The 21,547-nt window shown below is 44.8% G+C and overlaps 1 protein-coding gene across 1 annotated transcript in view; it reads left to right on the forward strand.

The window, feature by feature from the left end:
* Positions 1-21,547, forward strand: part of MTHFD1L (methylenetetrahydrofolate dehydrogenase (NADP+ dependent) 1 like) — a 336,871-nt gene that overhangs the window by 59,536 nt on the left and 255,788 nt on the right. Inside the window, exon 8 of the mRNA XM_075596571.1 lies at positions 9,471-9,582. Coding sequence (XP_075452686.1) covers positions 9,471-9,582 — 112 coding nt within the window. The remainder of the gene's footprint in view (positions 1-9,470; positions 9,583-21,547) is intronic.

Consider the following 21,547-nt stretch of genomic DNA (forward strand, 5'->3'; position numbering starts at 1 on the left):
AGAGAACTAGGGAGGCAGAGAATGGTGAGAACAACTGGTTCTATGCTCAGCCAACGAGTCAGTGATTCTGCCAGGTATATATAGGAGAGAGGGTCCAATAGCAGTGCAGCAAGGTGGAGGTGTGTAGAAGGGCCAGGATACCGCAGGGATAGGTCCAGAATGAGTCCCATGGGAGGAGCCATAAAGCCCAGTAGTCTGAGTGCATTTGATTGCAGCAATGTTTTGATGCGCTGTACCTTTAAGGGGTTGAGGCGACGCCGTGTGGCCATGCCTCCGTATAGCAGGGTTTGCGTGCGCGTGACCGGGTGAAGCCGCCAGCCCGAGATTAGAAGTGCAGTCCTGGCGTGCGCGCGCGCGCCCACGTGAAGCAGTGACCGGCGCTCCGGTGAGGGAATGAGAGTGTGCTGCGGGGATCTCCGTCGGAGCTGTAGGTGAGTGAGGAGCACGCCGAGGGCGGCGTGACTCCCAAACCCTCACAGTACCCCCCCCTTCAGGGGCGACCTCCGGGCGTCCATGACATGGCTTGGAGGGATGCTTGCGATGGAAAGCCTGAACGAGGCGAGGCGCGTGGAGATCCCGGTGGGGAATCCAGGAACGTTCCTCAGGTCCAAAGCCCTTCCAGTGAACCAAATATTGTAACCCTCCTCTGGAGATCCTAGAATCCAGGATAAACTGAACCTCGTACTCCTCTTGACCTTGGACCAGAAGAGGAAGTGGAGATACCGTGGACTTAGAAAAGCGAGAACTCCGGAATGCAGGTTTAAGTAAGGAAACATGAAAGACTGAAGGAATCTTCAACGAGGGTGGAAGACGCAAACGATAAGCCACAGGATTAATCCTCTTGACCACAGGAAAAGGACCGAGAAACTTAGGTGCTAACTTCATGGTAGGAACCTTTAAACGAATGTTCCTGGAGGAAAGCCAAACACTGTCTCCTGGGACGAATTCTGGAACCGGGCGTCGAAGACGATCTGCCTGAAGTTTCTGTCTCCCAGTAGCCACCCTTAAGTTCTCCTGAGTCTTTGTCCATAAGTCCTTTAAGCGGGAGATGCGTTTATCAACTGCTGGTACTCCTGAGGTTATAGGAGAGAAGGGTAGGCGGGAAGGGTGAAAGCCACAATTTATGAAGAAGGGTGATTCTTGAGTGGAGTCATTGCGAAGGGAGTTAAGAGCAAACTCAGCCCAAGGAAGTAGATCTACCCAATCATCCTGAGTCTCGGCTATGAAACACCGAAGGTATTGTTCCAGGTTTTGGTTGGCCCTCTCCGTCTGCCCATTGGTCTGTGGGTGGTAACCCGAGGAAAAATGAAGTGAAATACCCATCCTCCGAGAAAAGGCTCTCCAAAATCTTGACACAAACTGGGGCCCACGATCAGAGACGATGGTTGCAGGTACTCCGTGAAGACGAAAAATCTCCTGGATAAAAATGTCCGCCAGCCTGGAGGAATTTGGAAGACCCCTTAAGGGAACAAGGTGAGTTTGTTTGGAAAAACGATCAATTACCACAAGGATGGTATTCTTTCCTTTGGAGTCTGGGAGCTCCACAATGAAATCCATAGAGATATGGTTCCAAAGACGGTCTGGAATAGGTAAGGGAAGAAGAAGGCCTGCAGGTCTAACCCGGGGTACTTTATTGCGAGCACAAGTGCCACATGCTTTGACGAACTCCTCCACATCCTTAGCCCTCTCAGGCCACCAGAAGGTACGTTGAACAAGGTCGTTGGTTTTCCGTATCCCTGGATGTCCTGCAGACTTAGAGGAATGGCACCACTCGAGAACCCTTTTGCGGTGTTGAGGCGCCGTGTAGAGTCTTCCCTCCGGAACCTTGAGCCCCATAGGAATCTGTGATTGCTCGGATTGAATCTTGCCCATAATATCAAACGAGTTGGCGGACAGGATACATCTAGAGGGAATAATTGTCTCTAGCTGCTCTTCAGACTTGTCTTCAGCAAGGAATTGTCGAGACAGAGCATCCGCCTTTAGATTCTGGTAGCCAGGGATGAAGGAGATGAGAAAATTAAATCGAGAAAAAAATAATGCCCAGCGGGCTTGTCGAGAGTTCAAACGACGTGCCCCTTCTAAGTAAAGAAGGTTCTTATGGTCTGTAAGAATGGTTATGGGTGTCTCAGTACCTTCTAAGAAGTGTCTCCACTCTTCTAGTGCCAATTTGATCGCCAAAAGCTCCCGGTTCCCGACATCGTAATTCCGTTCTGCGGCCGAAAATTTCTTCGAAAAGAAGGCACATGGATGCAGTTTAGCTAAGGGAGATGTCCTCTGTGACAAGACGGCTCCAGCCCCGATGTCCGATGCATCTACCTCCAAGGTAAATGGAAGTTTAGGATCCGGGTGGTTGAGGATGGGAGCTGACACAAAAGCCTTTTTTAGCAGATCAAATGCCCGTATGGCGGTTTCAGACCATGATGAAGGATCTACACCTTTCTTAGTGAGAGCCGTTATGGGAGATACTGTAGAGGAAAAATTGCGGATGAAACGTCGGTAATAGTTTGCAAAACCCAGAAAGCGTTGCACGGCTTTGAGAGTGGTAGGACGAGGCCAGTCCAAAATAGCCTTAAGTTTCTCTGGATCCATGTTGAAACCGGAGTCAGAGATAACGTATCCCAAAAACGCCACCGATTTGAGGTGGAACTGACATTTCTCCAATTTCGCAAAGAGATGGTTCTCCCGAAGGCGTAACAGCACTTGTTGAACATGGTTGATGTGTTCTTCAACGGATTTAGAAAAGATGAGGATGTCATCTAAGTAAACAATAAGAAATGTATTAAGGATGTCCCGAAAGATCTCGTTGACAAAATCCTGGAAAACTGCTGGTGCGTTGCACAAACCGAATGGCATAACCAGGTACTCGTAGTGGCCGTCATGGGTGTTAAAAGCAGTCTTCCACTCGTCCCCCTCTCGTATCCTTACTAAATTGTAAGCACCTCTCAGGTCCAGTTTAGAAAAGATAGTTGCTCCCTGGAGACGGTCGAAGAGTTCCGGAATCAAAGGCAGAGGGTATCGATTTTTGCGTGTGATATTATTCAAACCCCGGTAGTCGATGCATGGACGGAGAGAACCGTCCTTCTTCTTGACGAAGAAGAATCCTGCTCCGACCGGGGAGGAAGATTTTCTGATGAAACCCCTTTCTAAGTTCTCGGCAATATAAATGTTCATGGCTTTTGTCTCTGGAAGAGAGAGAGGGTAGGATCTTCCCCTGGGAAGAGGTGCTCCAGGAAGTAGGTCAATGGGACAATCAAAAGACCGGTGCGGCGGTAGTACCTCGGAACGTGCTTTATCGAATACGTCACGGAATTCCCAGTACACAGAAGGTAAGGAGTTAATCTTCTCAGATATGGTAGATACTCCACCGATCTTCTGGAAAACCCTGGTACATGTCTTGGCACAAGAAGGAGACCACTGCACAGGTTCCCGATCCGTCCAGTTGATGCGAGGATTATGAAGTTGGAGCCAAGGAAGACCCAAAATCAACTCAGCAGAGGGAGTGTGAATTACATCGAGAGTAATGATCTCCGTATGGACGTCGACGAACTGCAGTAGAAGAGGTACCGTCTGTAGTGTGATAAATGCCGGATTTAGAGGTCGACCGTCAATGGCCTCCAGACCTACAGGCGTCCTCCTGTTGATAAATGGAATATTGTTCTGTCTAGCAAAAGTCTCATCAATGAAATTACCTGCAGAACCGGAATCAATGAACGCCCGTGCCCGGGTGTGAAACCCCTCTCCAGACAGTATTATAGGCAAGACTATCCTGGTAGGAAGGATGTTTTGGACGATGGGAGAAAGGGTCAGTATTCCCAACGAAACTCTCCGGGATCTCATTGAGAGCTGGCGTTTTCCCGGTCTGTGGGGACACTGGGGTAAAACGTGAGTGGAATTGCCACAATACATACAAAGTCCGGCCGTGCGCCGACGTTGCTTCTCAGCAGAAGACAGCCTGTTGCCCCCCAACTGCATTGGTTCAGGAATGTCCCCGGAAGAAGGTGACGGAGCCACGAAGGTGGGAGCAAGACCTCTTGGAACCCGTTGACGGTAATGAGAACGTTCGTATCTCTGCTCCAGTAGGCGCTGATCCACACGGATAGCCAGAGCGATTAACTCCTCCAGGTTAGTAGGGCGATCTCGTGCGGCGAGCTCATCCTTTAGAGTTTCAGCCAGACCTTGCCAGAACGCAGAAGATAGAGCCTCGTTGTTCCAACCCGTCTCAGCAGCAAGAGTGCGGAACTCCACAGCATACAGGGCAACCGAACGATCTCCTTGAGTTATGTGGTGTAGAGCAGAAGCTGCCGTTAACTTCCGTGCTGGAGTATCGAAAACTCTTCGGAATTCCTCGACGAAAAGATCGATGTCCTGTGTGAGAGACCCCTGTTGTTCCCAGATGGGAGAGGCCCATGCCAGTGCCTGGTCGGTGAGAAGGGAGTAGATGTAGCCAACCCTGGAGACAGAAGACACAAAGCGAGAGGGGGAGAGACGAAATTGAACGAGACATTGGTTAATGAAACCCCGGCATCCTTGGGGATCCCCCGCGTAGTGTTTGGGAGGAGGAATACGTGGTTCTGGATTGAACGGAGGTATCGGGAAAGGATTCGCCGGTGCCACGGGTGGAGATTGGCGCGTGAGGACTCGAACTTGAAGAGTAAGGGCGTGGACGCTTTGCTGTAAAACATCCATTCGTTTATCAGATTGGTCCAGATAAGACTCTAATCTTGTAAAAAGAGCAGTATGGGCATTTAAAGTCCGCTCCACCTCAGCGGGGTCCATTTTTGGTGGGCTGAGCATAATGTAAGGATGTGCTCACCACAAACGAGACGGGACCGCGGTGCTGAGGTGGGAAAGGTTAGAACGCCACCCACAGCCACGTGGGCACGTCTTGAGAGTAGATTGGTCTGGGGTTCCGGATCGGGGTAGGAGAGGTACGGTTGGTAGGAAGGCCGTTTGCCAAGTCCGGGGTTGGAGAGAGGGACGTTGTAGTTTACCGTAAGCCAGGATCGGGAAGCCAGAGGTGCGGAGAGTCGTGTAGCCGTATGCCGAGTTCAGGTTGCCAGAGGTACAGGAAGACGTAGCGGAAGCCGGTTCGGTTCACGAGGAAGTCTGCAAAGAGAACTAGGGAGGCAGAGAATGGTGAGAACAACTGGTTCTATGCTCAGCCAACGAGTCAGTGATTCTGCCAGGTATATATAGGAGAGAGGGTCCAATAGCAGTGCAGCAAGGTGGAGGTGTGTAGAAGGGCCAGGATACCGCAGGGATAGGTCCAGAATGAGTCCCATGGGAGGAGCCATAAAGCCCAGTAGTCTGAGTGCATTTGATTGCAGCAATGTTTTGATGCGCTGTACCTTTAAGGGGTTGAGGCGACGCCGTGTGGCCATGCCTCCGTATAGCAGGGTTTGCGTGCGCGTGACCGGGTGAAGCCGCCAGCCCGAGATTAGAAGTGCAGTCCTGGCGTGCGCGCGCGCGCCCACGTGAAGCAGTGACCGGCGCTCCGGTGAGGGAATGAGAGTGTGCTGCGGGGATCTGCGTCGGAGCTGTAGGTGAGTGAGGAGCACGCCGAGGGCGGCGTGACTCCCAAACCCTCACAAATCCTCAACAAGAGATCCGCCATATTGTCTCTATACACACGTTTGCTTGGTATATGTGACGGGGGAGGGGTGCCAAGCAAGTAATAATGGGGTCACCCCCATTAGGCACCCCATCCCACCGTCTGGGGGGTGAGGGGTTAACCAGAAATGTACCTATAATACATATGTTCCCCTGCTTCGCAACCAAAAGGTATGTCCCTTGGTTATCATGTTCCCACATGTAGAGGGATTTCATGTATTTTTATTCCCCTGCCTCAGGGCAAACTGTTCTATTTGCTAGACGTGTATATTGGTACAATTATTGGTGTTTGTACTTTTACAGTGTATGCAGCAACCACATACACTGGGATCAGGTCGGGAGGGAAAGGGTTAATTGCATTTACATGTTTATGGCCCTTTGTTCCCTTTTCCGCCTTTTCAGTCTCCATTTTGCAGTATCTCCATAGGTCGCCATTGGAGCCCCATGTAATCCTACAGAGATTTCACAGATTTGGGCCAGGTACCTGAGAAGACCTGCAGGTGGCGCCTGAGAGGAGGAGCAGAGCTTCCCCATTGAAAGTGAATGGAGTAATGTCTTTCAATGGGGATTCCTCGAGTCCGACCTCCAGGAACGAGCTGGCAGCCAGCCAGACCGCAAAAGCGGATACAATGTCAATGAGGAGCTTTGGTCACACAATTGGCGTGGGAACTAGGCTTCGGTCAAGTTCACCACCAATTAGCGTGGGAAACTTTTGTTCTAGGGCATCCCGAAATAAAATTATTTTTGCCCCTAGCTCAAGGGGACCCCCTCACTCGACCCCAACAGGGTCCGACGGTCAAAGACGACGAGAAAGGGTCACATCGGCTATGAGGGTCCCACCATCGCCTGCAATGGCGGAGAAAAGCCGCGTGGCGTTTTTACACAAAGTCCAAAAGTGTGGAAAGTGTAAACCCAGATCTCCGGTTCTGTAAGGACCAGAGGGCTGAGATTTGGCCAGCATGTAGTCACTGCTCCGGCATGATTGCATGGCAAATTCCAGCCCTCTCCAATCAACATAACGGAGTATGGGTCAATGGTTAAAATGTGATTCTGCCATTGACTTCAATGGCAGAGAAATGCAATTTCCAATCCCTGTCTGTTTAAAGTGTATTTCTGTAACTCCGGTTCGGTGGGTCCCAGCGAGCTGAAAATTGGCCACCCGGCATGAGGGTCTGGCAATTTTTAGCCCGCTCGGCCCAGCCGAACGGATTATTTTAATAGATATGTATTCATAGAAATATACTGTATTTTATGCCTAGCATAAAGCCTGCGAAACCTCCTAGCCCCTGCAGTATGTTAATGGTCAGGGGGCGACACTATGTCTACAACAAGACCCCTATGGGGAAAAGCAGGACTTTAGTAGTTTAGTAGGTGTTATAAATCACACTTGCAGACAACGGTTTTCCTGTCCAGATCCTCTTCTGGCAGACTCAGAGGTGCCAGTTCTTTAGTGTGGGGTTAAGAAAATGAAACCTGAATTATGCACATGTGCCAGTTACCTGGGGGCAGGTATCAAAGTGCTTCCCACGTTAGCTGGCAAAGAGTCATTGGGTGCAGGTAATTGTTAACCAATACCTGACACCCAATGTTAAGGGATAGGGCTTAAATCCCATATAAACGAGTGTAAGCCCTATGCCCAGTGTCTTCGTTACAACATCTGAATGATACATGATTGCCTGATGAATTGCCAATCCAGATCCTGATTGCTTCATTGCCCATTTCCCAAAGTAAGTGTATATATCCGGTGTGTTATTTGTATATTCTGTGTGTTCACCTTTTTCAAGGAATAAACTTTCTTTATTATATCTTAGTCGCATTCGATTCAACCCAGTGATTTTGTGTATATTATAACCCTGCACAAGCTATCGTGACAGTATACACTTAGCAAAAATTAGTAGATGTAGAAAACCGTGCAGATGTGCCGTTTTACAGTCCAAGGCTAAATAGATGAGAATGGCGTCTAAATTAAAACTAGGAAGACATACACCACAGGTTAGAAGACAGGCAGGAAAGTATGGAGGACATCATGTTAGGGAAACCGACAAAGGCCAAAGAACAGGGCATGCTCGTTAAAATATAATGCGGATGGATAACAGAATCAGAGCATATGGTATCAGTGAAATATAACTTGTTGAAATAGGGAAAAACAAGTACATAATGAACTTGTCTGGATTTCCTGAAATCTGGTAGTGATTCTGTGTATATTGAATTCAGAATGAGTTGGAACTTGTGCTGACTAATTCTCCATTCATAACTTGCTGTGATGCCTGTAAAGAATGATGCTGTTATGCTGTGTTGTGTGTCTGTCTCTGAATAAATACTGGAACAAAGAATTTGATCCGTGGACTTATTGACTAAGGTGACACACCTTATCTTCAAGATCGAGAAGAAACTATCTTCATTGGCGAACCAGAGAGATCTATCTTCAGACAGCTCACTTTAGGTCCTGCCACAACATTTCAATTGGGTTTAGGTCCGCACTTTGACTAGGCCATTCTAAAACGTGGAATTTCTTCTTCTGCAGACATTCTTTTGTAGATCTACTTTTAGGATCACTGTCTTGCTGCATGACCTACTTTCGCTAAAGCTCACGGACGGATGGCCTGACATTCTTTAGAACCCATGGATGTATCAATGGCAAGACGTCCTGAGGCCACCATGCTTAACTGTTGGGATGAGGTTCTTCTTTTTTGAATGCAGTATTTGGTTTTCGCCAAACATAACGTTTATCATTGAGGCCAAAAAGTTCTACCTTTGACTTGTCTGTCCAGAGCATTGTTCCAGAAGTCTTGTGGATCATCTATATGCTCTTTGACAAACTTCTGATGGGCAGCAATGTTCTTTTTTAGAGAACAGGTTTCCGCCTGGCTATCCATTTGTGAACACCATTCTTATTCAGTCTCTTTCTGATAGTTGAGTCATGAACACTCACATTAGCCAAGGCGAAAGTGGCCTGCAGATCCTTGGATGTTACTCTGTGGTTCTTTGTGACTTCCTAGATGATTTGCAGGTTTGTTCTTGGAGAGATTTTGGTAGGACGACCGCTCCTGGGTAGAGTGACTGTGGTCATGAACTGTCTCCATTTGTAGACTATCTGACTGGATTGGTCGAGCCCCAAATACTTAGAAATGGTTTTGTAACCCTTTCTAGACTAATGAGCATAAATAACTTCTTTTCTTAGGACCTCTGAGATTTTTTTTTGATCGTGTCATGATGTGTTTCCACACACCTGTATGGTGAAGACCAAACTCACGTTTCTGATCTTTATATAGCGAGGCCCCTGAAGATCTACCTAATTATTTAAACACCTGATTCTAATTATCCCCTTTAATTTAGCTGATAAAACCAGGGTTTCACTTACTTTTTCACATACCCTGACTCTTAATTACTCATTGTTTAATTCATACATGAAATTAGTTCATATAAACTCTACTGGATATTTAAGAAAAGGCTGGTTTTGATTCAAGATGGTTATCATAGAATTTCTGTAATTATCATTGCGGTTCACCAAATTTTTTTCTCGCCACTATGTATCACTGGGAGAAGGGGCTCCACGGAGCGGAAATAAATGGGGTTCAGCTACGGAGACCTCCTGCTTCCCACCTAAGGGGGAAAACGGTGGTCCATCTAGTTCTCCTTCCATCCGTTACCTCCTTTGTACTCCTGCTCAGGTGCTCCAACACAAGGCAGCATTAGTTCTAGTGGCAATAAGAAGTAAATGGGCCATACAGTGTTTTATGGCATAATACTGCTTGATAAATATGGCCCATAATAACTCTGTGTTGCACCTGTGTATAATAATTGCAGATGTGTAGCATATCATTGGTCACCCAAGTTGTTTAAATTCCTTTTCCTTTCAGCTCAGTCACGCTGCCATTGTGGTGATCGGCAGCACAAAGCCAAAGGAGATTCCCGCCAGCTGGATAAAGCCTGGGACGATCGTTATAGATTGTTCTCACGTCATCTTGTCAGGTAGGCAAGATGTGTGTTTTTGTTTATAGCACCCTGTAATTCTGAAGCATTGTAAAGATTTCACTTTTTTATGCAGCCATGTCTGGGATGGAAATGTGTTAGTGGGTCGTGATATGGTCTTGTGTATAGGCTACATATAAGGCAAAGGTTCTTGACTCCAGTCCTCAAGGGCCACCAACAGGTCAGGTTTTCCGGATATCCCTGCTTCAGCACAGGTGGCTGAATCCCGTGTGACAGGGCCAGTAGGAAGCTGCAATGCCATCCATTGCGGCTTTCTATTGCCCACATGGTTTTAAAAACAAGTAATTACCAGCGCTACTTTTACCGGTAAATATGCTGGGAACAAAAAGGTTTCCAGAGCTGAAAAGAGCACGTTTCAGCTCGAGGGAGTAGACCCCCCTGCTTCATATACGGTGCAAAAATCTTGCATGTAGGTTTAATCTAGCATATAACCGTTGGCAATTTGACATCTACAGGCATACCCCGGTTTAAGGACACTCACGAGTAAGTACATATCGCCCAATAGGCAAACAGCAGCTCACGTATGCGCCTGTCAGCACGTCCCGAACAGCAATACCGGCTCCCTACCTGTACCGAAGCTGTGCTCAAGCGGGGAGACTATAGAGCCTGTTACAAATGTGTTATTTACATCAGTTATGCACGTATATGATGATTGCAATACAGTACAAGCATCGATAAGTGGAAAAAAGGTAGTGCTTCACTTTAAGTACATTTTCACTTTACATACATGCTCCGGTCCCATTGTGTACGTTAATGCGGGGTATGCCTGTATACAAATTGTGTTTGCCTATTTAGATAGAAATATGAGACGGAGTATATAAATGGTGCACTTTAAAACCAGCCGGTATTACTGATGTACAGGTATAGCTTGGGGTCTTCTATGATGACATAATTAAAGGATGAAGATGCCTTTGCAAACGTACTAAAATCAATGGAGCTCTGCTTGGAAACAAGTTTCCTCTGGACACTTTTTTGACTTTAGATGTGAGTTTTCAGATGTAACCTTGATTCAGAATAGTTTGTGCAAAGAAAAACAAAACCCACAATGATTCTGTATAAATGGTGCAACACAACCATTTTTTTTCTTATTTTTAAGAGGGTGTTCTTTTTCTGTATCTTTTTTTTTTTCTATTTTAAAGATGTATTCATGATGCTGTTCAGTAGGATGTATACTAAGTGCAGGATGTGCCACACGGTGGACAAACGGACACATGGGAGACAAACAAATAAATAAAAAAAGAACAGACAGCATGTAAACATATTATTATAAAGTGGCCTATTACATGTGGTAAGTATTGCACGTACAGAATTCAAACTTGTTCTAAGCAGGGCATGTTTTTGGTACATGTTACCATTATCACCAGTCTGCTAGCTCCTTCACCGTAAGTATCTAATAATCCAATAGTCTATGGGGAACCCTCTCTTGCCCGTATGTAACTGTCTCCGTGGACGGCAAGAGAGCGTTCCCCGTAGACGATCAGATTACGAGATACTGATGGTGGTCTTCGATGGGGAAGGAGCCAGCAGACGGGCGGTAATGGTAACATGTACCAAAAACATGCCCTGCTTTTAACAAGTTTGGATTCTGTACGTGCAATACTTACCACATGTAATTGGTCCCTTTATTATAATATGTTTACACTATGAGAGTCGTTGCCGGGCTGTTTTTTTTCTTCTTCTCTCTCTCTCCATATATTCCACAAGATGCTGAACCATCTTCTATGACGAGCAGCAGAATGTCACATTTTGTATGAGGTTACCTAGTTATTTGGTTTTTGGGCGCATAGTGTTGAATGAATTATCGTAGTTTATTCACAATATATATAGTTATATCAAGTTAATACTAAGTAATTTCAATACACAATCTGGTGTGCAGTTTTTTTTAATATTATTTCTCACATGGGGGGGAGACAAGAAATGGAGAGCGAGAAACCATATACAGTATAGTATGTTTAGGAAAACTTCTAAGCAAAACAGTCTATAAATCTGAAATGTCAAAGCTATTTTGAGTGAATTGGCATACACAGCCTGTGGTGAGGATTTCCAATGTCCCTTCAGCAAGCGATTGAACCCAGATTGTTGGTGCTGGTGAGGCTGCTGATGTTTGGCAGGTTTCCTCTGTGTTGTGATGGTCCATGCCCACTTCCGCCAAGCTACTTCTAGTCTGTAGAAGTCCCAAGTACAGGCATACCCCGGTTTAAGGACACTCACTTTAAGTACACTCGCGAGTAAGTACATGTCGCCCAATAGGCAAACGGCAGCTCACGCATGCGCCTGTCATCACATCCTGAACAGCAATACTGTCTCCCTACCTGTACCAAAGCTGTGTGCAAGCAGGGAGACTATAGAGCCTGTTACACATGCGTTATTTACATCAGTTATGCACGTATATAACGATTGCAGTACAGTACATGCATCGATAAGTGGGAAAAGGTAGTGCTTCACTTTAAGTACATTTTCGCTTTACATACATGCTCCGGTCCCATTGCGTACGTTAATGCGGGGTATGCCTGTATTCCAAGTGTGCAGAATGCGCCACCCAGTGGCCAAACCGACACATGGGAGTCAAATTGGAGCGAGAGAAACAATATAATTTGTAAGCTCTAGTATTCTATAAATCTCACTCACAAAGATACTTGAGTGGATCAGCATGTAATACTGAGCTTGAGCAGTAGGATGTCTATTGTTACCTCAAGTATTTTCCCTGCTCACCGATTTTGTGTTTACTTTATTCCCAGAAAAATGAGCCCAAAAGAAAAAGTAAAATGGCTGCTAAGCTCTCGGTGATATTAGTAGACTTCAGATAACTTTAGTTGTTCAGATTAAGGTGAGACGTTTTCCGAGAAGACTGTTGTATTCTGCATAGAAAACAGCTCTGTGCTGCCTGGTGAAGTGGAGTAAGGGAGAAGGGGGGGGGGGAGGGGGGGCTGCACCTTTTATCCTCCCTATAATGTGCCTCATTACATTATTTTCTGAATTTTTGTTTTCTCCTGCCATGTAAATATTCTCTCCTGATTTCAACATTCTGATCCTACATATTCTATATTTTGATTAATTTCAGCTCCGGGGTTGCCCTGCTTCCTGAGATTACTTACCTCCAAAGGGGGGGGGGGCGTATTGCACTGCTTTAAAGCGCCGATAGGCCGCACCGGATGACATCATTGCCTCCTATTGGTCCGCATGGCGCGGGAGCTATGAAAATCGGCCATTACGTGAACCCCAGCTAGCGAGCCGAAGCGGCTACCGGCACCCCATACGGTGGAAAGTATCTCCGGAAGCAGGGAGTCCCGGAGCTGAAATTAGTTGGGTTCAGCTCCGGGAGACACCCTTCAATCTGTTATAAAAAAAATAATAATAATTTAAAAAAAAAAAAGGGCTTGGATTGTCTCTTCAAAGAAATATATAATTGGGAAACAGCCAAAAAATATATATAATTAATCCCACTAGGGGGAGCCAGAACCATGTCTTATGGAAGGGGCTTTGTTCGGTCTGGCATATACAGTAGTTGTACATTTTTATGAGCATTAGAGGAGCAGAAATGTCACTTAACCCCTTTGCTACTAGAAGGTTCTGCAAGAGGAATATGGGAAAGGACTAAACGGAAAACAACTTACATTTTCAGTTCAGGGTATTTGTTATATTTTTCAATCAGCAGGCTATACTGAATCTTATTACCTGTGATACGCCTATTGCTTGGTTACACCCCATACACCTAAAAAAATAAATGAATACACTTTTAAGTGAAATAATAAATACACAATTGTAAATACCAAACTTTCTACTCAATCCAATAAAAAAGCCCATGTATGGGTTGTCCCAGAAAGCTTTTTAAATATCTTTTCCCAAAATGTAAAGATCTTGGGGCATGACCAAGTGTGGAAAAGCGTGCCATTAAGGCCAGAGCTGTCCCAACACATAGGTGAGATGTTGGCATTCAGTTGGTGCAGCCGAACTGGTGTCATGTATTGTACCGTCTGTGTACCACCTTACAACCATTCTCCTAATGCAGGGTGCACATTAAGCTTTTAGTTGCTTTTTTCCATACAGATATGGCCCCAGCTCACCGGCGGGAGAAGCACCATTGTTTTGAATCAACTGAGCACACGAAAGGGGCAGGGCTTTTGTGTGACTTATTTGCGGGAGCGTGCAATAACGCTGGCTACTTCTGTATCTTGTCCCAATCCTCCTGGTCACTATTTAAACCAAAGTTATTCTCCCAGTTCTTTATGAACGTGGCCTCCTGGTGAACGTAGTCTGATAGTGCTACTTCTACAGTACATGCAGTTTGGAAATGAGACTCTTCTCCGTTGTTTCATGAGCATATATGTGTTTGAAGCCCGTAAGAGAGTTATGCGGTCTTTAGGTAAGGAGCCCGTAATATCTCTTGTATGCAAATAGTGTATTGTTCTACAGACTGAAAAAGACAAAACATTCCTGAAGCGGACTAAGGTTTTTCACTGTTATCTTGTATATAGTCTTGAGCTAACTGATGGAAAAACGGGCTTCTCCAAGAGAGAAAAGCATTTTCTGCCTAGGTTTGAAATCTTTGTTACGGCCTAGTGGACAAGTTGATTATTATCAATTATCCATTTTTTTTGGAGAGGTTATGGCACAATGAGTGTGTGAGAAATCCCAGGATCGGCACAGTGTCCCGCGAGCTGAAGCACCCGCTCCCCACAAAGTTTATTAGTGAACTCAACTACTGTTTGGCCAACTGGGGAGCGGAGAAAGAGACTGGGGAGCGGAGAAAGAGACTGGGGAGTGGAGAGAGAGAGAGGAGGGAGAGGGAAATTTTTATCCCGGGCAATGCCGGGTCTCTCAGCTAGTGAAGCAATAAAAACAAGGGAGAAAGTGTTAAAAGGAGGGGAACTCCTACACAACTCCTGAAAGGGACATGGCTGTACTATGAAACCCTGGAAAGAGACAAGACTGAGGTATTATTCTCTGCTGAAGTCTCCACCTGACCAAGTAACTTAAGGTGGAGACACAATACTAAAAGTGACCGGAGACAAATAGTAATCCTCAGTAAACTAAATGGCCATGAGGAAATTGGAGTCAAAATAGGGGGACACAATGACATACAAATGGTATAAATGTCAATAAAGATAAATGTGCCTCAAATATCACAACAATCACAGGAAAAAGTAACTCTCATAAATGTATAATACAAAGTGATCTGCAAGCATACAACGAGAATAATCATATTGTGCCGGGACACCATGTAGCAAGATTGCCAGCAAAAAGAGTCTCAAAGAAGTAGAGAATGAGACACGGATAAATATAATGTCCAAAATAAGCACACAGTTCTTAAATATTGCAGGGTAGCTTGTCTCCATGAATACAACATCCAGGTATAGTATAGAGTCCATGATGCATCACCACCAGATAAGTAGCATGTGAGCACACGTAGAGTACAGTCCCTTAGATAGGAGAGGGGGTCCCCCAACCAAGTTTCCACTCCAACGTGCGTTTCGATGCTAGTCTTCTTCAGGGAGTGGTGGTGGCAAAAGAAAAGCAGACTCAAATAGCAAGCAAATACATCAGTTTGCGCCAAAAACAGCTGCAAAGTAAGTTATAATGTAGAACAGCTGATCTTTGTTTTCCTCTGCGTTTTAGCCAATGGAATTTCAAGAGGCGGGGTCTCCAACGTGTCAGCGGTATCATGAATAAACACAGCGCTGACACGTTGGAGACTTAGTTTAGTGAGCACGGGAGCGTAGATTATTTCTTTGTGTGTATGTATTAACCCGCTACTTCGAACTGCCCCTTTAAACGGCTGGCGTCCAATGCATTTTTGACCACATCGGTACTGGAGGACTTACATACATTTAATAGTGATAGTGATGCTGTCTTGCGCGCTGGGATGATGCTGACACAGTCTTATCTGTGTGTGTTTGAGCCGTAGATGAGAGAGATGGCCGTGTAGAGTGCCACTTCGCAAAGGGAGTAACTTTGCAACATGATGATGTTACACAATGTTGCCAATTGAGGTTTAGATTTTGTCTTAATATTCAAGATCTCTTTTCTATTTCTATATATTACATATATATGCGCGTACTGACTGATCCGTGTGGTTGATTTGAAGTGCTGGTTGTTTAAAGTGTGTGCAGTTATAACCATAAGCAGTTTGAACAAGGAAGCGGTTAAACAGGGTATAGTATATTGAAGTACAGTTTACTGTTAGTACTTCTAAACTTCATAGTTGCTAGAATGAGCAGGATTGAAAATTCCACTCAATGCACAACTTGCCACATGTATGTGCACTTGGAGCAGCGGTTCCAAGGAGTATACCGCTGTGAGAGGTGTGAGCGGGTGGTCTCTTTAGAATCAGAGATTGCTGATCTGAAGAGGCAACTTGCAATATTGAGGGACATTGGCAATCTTGAAAGGGAATTAGAGCTCACTGAGCAGGCCCTTGCTTCGACTAGTGGTGCAGATGGTGGCGCTTTTAGTGTGGAGCAGGTAGGTAGCTTAGTTGCTGTTAGTGAGGAGCAGGTAGGTAGCTGGGTGACAGTTAGAAGGGGAAGCAGGGGCAATAGGGAGAGGCAGGTCGTTTCTGAGCTGACACATTCCAATAGATTTGCCATGTTGAGTGAAGATATTGGGAATGTCGGGGCAGAAATGGCAATGCTGGGGGAGACTTATTCCTCTAGCAGCCAGGGGAATAGTTCCTCCAGCACAGTGGGGACTCAGGATGCTCAGATACAAAGAAAGATTGTGGTGGTAGGGGACTCCATTATTAGAAAGGTAGATAGGGCAATCTGTTGCCGTGACCGTATGAACCGAACAGTTTGTCTCCCGGGTACTCGGGTTCGGCACATTGCGGATCGGGTAGACAGATTGTTGGGGGGGGGGGGGGGGGCTGGGATTGACCCGGCGGTCTTTGTACACGTTGGCACCAATGACAAAGTTAGAGAAAGATGGAGGGTCCTAAAAAATTATTACAGGGATCTAGGCCAAAAGCTTAAGGCAAGGACCTCCAAGGTAGTATTTTCTGAAATACTACCAGTGCCATGCGCTACCGCAGGGAGACAGTCAGAGATCAGGGAGGTTAATGCATGGCTAAGAAAGTGGTGCAGGAAGGAGGGGTTTGGGTTTTTAGAGCACTGGGACTCTTTTTCTGAGAGGTGCCATCTATATTCTAGGGACGGATTGCACCTCAATGAAGAGGGATCTTCTGTGCTAGGGGGGAGAATGCTAAAAAGGTTGGAGGAGATTTTAAACTAGGATGGAGGGGGGAGGGGAATGAAACAGATAATGAACTAAATGGAATAGAGGAAGATACAAGGTGGTATGGAGGTAGAATGGGGGCAAGTGCGAGTTTGACAAGCAGCGAGACACCCATAGTAAATACAGATAATACTAGAAAACTTCTAAAGACTAAACCAAGTGGGCGCAGAAAGGAAGGAGCAGATAAGATAATAGTACAGGCTGAAAAAAAACTGAAATGCATGCTTGCTAATGCAAGAAGCCTGACAGATAAAATGGGGGAGCTTGAATTAATAGCTGCAAGGGAGCAGTATGATATCATAGGCATTACTGAAACATGGGGGGATGAAACTCATGACTGGACAGTTAATTTAGAGGGTTATTCCCTTTTTCGGAAGGATCGAACAAATAGAAGGGGAGGTGGAGTATGTTTGTATGTTAAACCAGATCTAAAACCTATTATAAGGGATGATGTTTATGAAGGGAATGATGAAAATGTAGAGACTTTGTGGATATAAATTAGCAGTGGAGGTATAAGTATTAAGAAAATGTTTGTGGGACTATGCTATAAACCACCAAATATCTGTGAGATTGAGGAAGCTAAAATACTTTTGGAAATGGAAAAGGCATCAAAACTGGGTCATGTTTGCATAATGGGGGATTTTAATTATCCAGACATAGACTGGGGCAATGAGATTAGCGTTACAACAAAAGGAAACAGGTTTTTGGGGGTGCTTAAAGACAATTATATGACCCAAATTATTGCGGAACCAACCAGGAGAGGGGCAATACTGGATTTGGTCATATCAAACAATGTAGAAGTAATAACAAATATTCAAGTCCTGGAACATTTGGGTAACAGTGATCATAACATGGTCTCATTTGAAATAAATGATCAAAAAATAGATATCTTGGTTTCAACAAAGACCTTAAACTTTAGTAAGGCAGATTTTAATAAACTGAGGTATAATCTAGTAGTAATACAATGGGATGATGTTTTTTGCAGGGAAAAATGTAGAAGATAAATAGGCAGTCTTTAAAACATTGTTAGAAAAACACACTTACCAGTGTATACCCTTGGGTAATAAGTATAAAAGAAATAAGTCAAAACCAATGTGGCTAAATAAACAGGTAGGGGATGAAATGGACAAGAAGAGGAAGGCGTTTACATTCTTTAAGTCAGAAGGGATGGAGACATCATATCAGAATTATAAGGAATGTAATAAAAATTGCAAAAGGGCAATCAAATTAGCAAAAATGGATAATGAAAAAAGGATTGCAATAGAAAGTAAGGTCAACTCTAAAAAGTTCTTTAAGTACCTTAATAACAAAAAATGAGAAAAGAAAATATAGGACCCTTTCAGTGTGAGATGGGTAGGCAGATTATTGGAGATAAGGAAAAAGCTGAGGTATTAAACAAATTCTTTGCCTCTGTGTTTACCAGGGAAGAATCAAGTTCAATAGTAGTGCCGCAGGAGGAAGCCACAACCTCCATATTAATGAACAATTGGTTAACTGAGGAAGAAGTTCATAAGCGACTTGAAAAAATTAAAGTAAATAAGGCACCTGGCCCCGATGGCATACATCCAAGAGTTGTCAAGGAGTTAAGCTCAGTAATAGCCAAACCATTATATTTAATATTCAAGGACTCCATTTCCACAGGCTCAGTACCACAAGATTGGCGTAAAGCAGATGTGGTGCCTATATTTAAAAAGGGAGCTAGATCACAACCGGGAAGTTACAGACCTGTAAGCCTGACTTCAATAGTAGGGAAACTACTTGAAGGTTTAATACGGGATAACATTCAGGAATACTTCATGGAAAACAAAATTATTAGTAATAGTCAGCATGGATTTATGAAGGATAGATCTTGCCAAACTAACCTTATTTTTTTCTTTGAGGAGGTAAGTAGGAATTTAGACCAGGGTAATGCAGTTGATGTCGTCTACTTAGATTTTGCAAAGGCTTTTGATACGGTTTCACACAAGAGGTTTGTGTACAAAATAAAGCAAATTGGACTCGTTAAAGGGCAGACAACAGAGGGTTGTCCTAAATGGAACTTTTTCAGGTAGGGCTAAAGTCGTGAGTGGAGTACCTCAGGGATCGGTACTGGGACCCCTGCTTTTTAACTTGTTTATTAATGACCTTGAGGTTGGCATCGAGAGCAAAGTCTCCATCTTTGCTGATGATACTAAATTGTGTAAGGTAATAGAATCAGAGCAGGATGTAATTTCTCTTCAGAAGGACTTGGAGAGACTGGAAACCTGGACAGGTAAATGGCAAATGAGGTTTAATACAGATAAATGTAAGGTTATGCATTTGGGATGCAAGAATAAAAAGGTGACTTACAAATTAAATGGAGATATATTGGGGGAATCCTTGATGGAGAAGGATTTAGGAGTGCTTGTAGACTGCAGGCTTAGCAATAGTGCCCGATGTCATGTCATGTCGGGCAATGGATGGAAGGGAAGTAAACATAATTATGCCCCTTTACAAAGCACTAGTAAGACCACATCTTGAATATGGAGTACAATTTTGGCCACCAATCCTAAGAAAAGACATTATGGAACTAGAGAGAGTGCAGAGAAGAGCCACCAAATTAATAAAGGGGATGGACAGTCTAACTTATGAGGAGAGGCTAGCTAAATTAGATTTATTTACATTAGAAAAATGGCGTCTAAGAGGGGATATGATAACTATATACAAATATATTCGGGGACAATACAAGGAGCTTTCAAAAGAACTATTCATCCCACGGGCAGTACTAAGGACTCGGGGCCATCCCTTAAGGTTGGAGGAAGGAAATTTCACCTGCAACAAAGGAAAGGATTCTTTACCGTAAGGGCAGTTAAAATGTGGAATTCATTACCCATGGAGACTGTGATGGCAGATACAATAGATTTGTTCAAAAAAAGGTTGGACATCTTTTTAGATGGGAAAGGTATACAGGGATATACCAAATAAGTATACATGGGAAGGATGTTGATCCAGGGATTAATCCGATTGCCAATTCTTGGAGTCAGGAAGGAATTAATTTTTCCCCTTAAAGCTGCAGTTCAGTCAATATCCTGCATGTGTGTTTTTTTTAATAAATCAGTTCTGTAGTAAGAAAAAATACTTTTAGCATTTTCTGTTTTTAAAAAAACAACTTTGAAAGAGCAATTTTCTTGTATTCTATTTTAACAGCCATTTGCTAAGGCACTGCCCCTTCATGTCCTATCACAAGCTCTGGCACACCCCTCTGTCAGCCCTGCCCTCCCTCTAGCACTTGTCAGTGCATAAATGCTCATGAATATTCATGAGCTTCCACTGCCAGTCAAGCAGATTATAAACAAATCCCAGCTTTTAATATGTCACCAAATTTCGACCTATCAATACATGGAGAACGAATTGACCGGCAGCTATACTGTTCTTTAGCTAATTAGAGATTGCACACATGAAACTATTGAAGTAAAAAAATAAATGTAAAAAAAATAAATAAAAAAAAGACTGAACTGCAGCTTTAATGGGGTTTTTTGTTTGCCTTCCTCTGGATCAATAAATATAGATATAGGATAAAGTATCTGTTGTCTAAATTTAGCATAGGTTGAACTTGATGGACCTATGTCTTTTTTCAACCTCATCTACTATGTAACTATGTAACATAACTAATGCCCAATTTGAATTTATTCACGGAACTTACCACTATGATAGGTCCCTGGAGACAACACCCATTGGACCACGATTGGTTGCTTCATGTTTCAATTTTCATTTAATTGCATACACCCGTGGTTTAGCGGCTTTTTTTAACCTTTTTAAAGTTTGTTTAGTCTTCACTCCCCACTCCTTGACGAAGCGCCCCTGCGACGTGAAATGCGTAGGAGGTAGAATATGGATATTGCTTGTCCAGTTTGTGTGTACCAATAAAGCCATTCTCTGACCGTGGGTGTGGATTTCCAGTCATTGCCGTTTTTCTGCTGCTGCTCCAGATGCCTGCTTTACCTCTTTGTTACTGTAACGTGTAGCTCACCACAAACGAGGCGCGACCGCGGGGCTAAGGTAGGGATTGGTATAGAACGCCGACAACAACCGCGAGGGCGCCTCTAGAGTGTAGGATAGTCTTGCATGCCAGATCAGGGTAATAGAAGACAGCGTAAATGAGGTACTTGCCGGGTCTAGGAGTGTAGAGTAGCGGATCGTTGGGGACGTAGTCGGAGTCAGGATTGGAGAACGTGGAGTAATCGTAGAGCCAAGGCCAGGGTCGTGCAGGAGAGAGTAGAGTCGTCGTATCCAAAGCCAAGGTCAGCGCAGGAGATAATCACAGGGTACAAGTGCCAGGCAGGGTCAGGCAGCAAGGTAAGGCAGACAGGCACGGAGTAGTGAGGTTCAGCGTCACACACTGAAGTTATGCTCGGCAAGGAATGAAGTGCAGAGAGTATATTTAAAGAACCTCCCACCAATGGGAGGCATCCAGGAAGTGGGACTGCGGTTCCTGATAGGCTGCTGGATCGTGCAGGTGCGTCCTATTGCACAGCCAATTGAGACCGCATCAGAGTGTGCGCGCGCAACCCGCACATCCCGCTGGCGACCCGGTTGCGCGCTGTCATCACGCGCCACGACACCCATGCCAGTACGGGGGCGAAGACCAGAGGCGGGACCCGCAGGAACAGAGGAGGAGCGCGGAGCACAGCCGCGCCGTGTGCCCAGAACCAGAAGAAGCCAACGGAATCCGCGCAGTACCCGCGTGCCGCGCGTA

This window comes from Ascaphus truei, chromosome 4 (genome assembly GCF_040206685.1).
Source record: "Ascaphus truei isolate aAscTru1 chromosome 4, aAscTru1.hap1, whole genome shotgun sequence".
Lineage (NCBI taxonomy): Eukaryota > Metazoa > Chordata > Amphibia > Anura > Ascaphidae > Ascaphus > Ascaphus truei.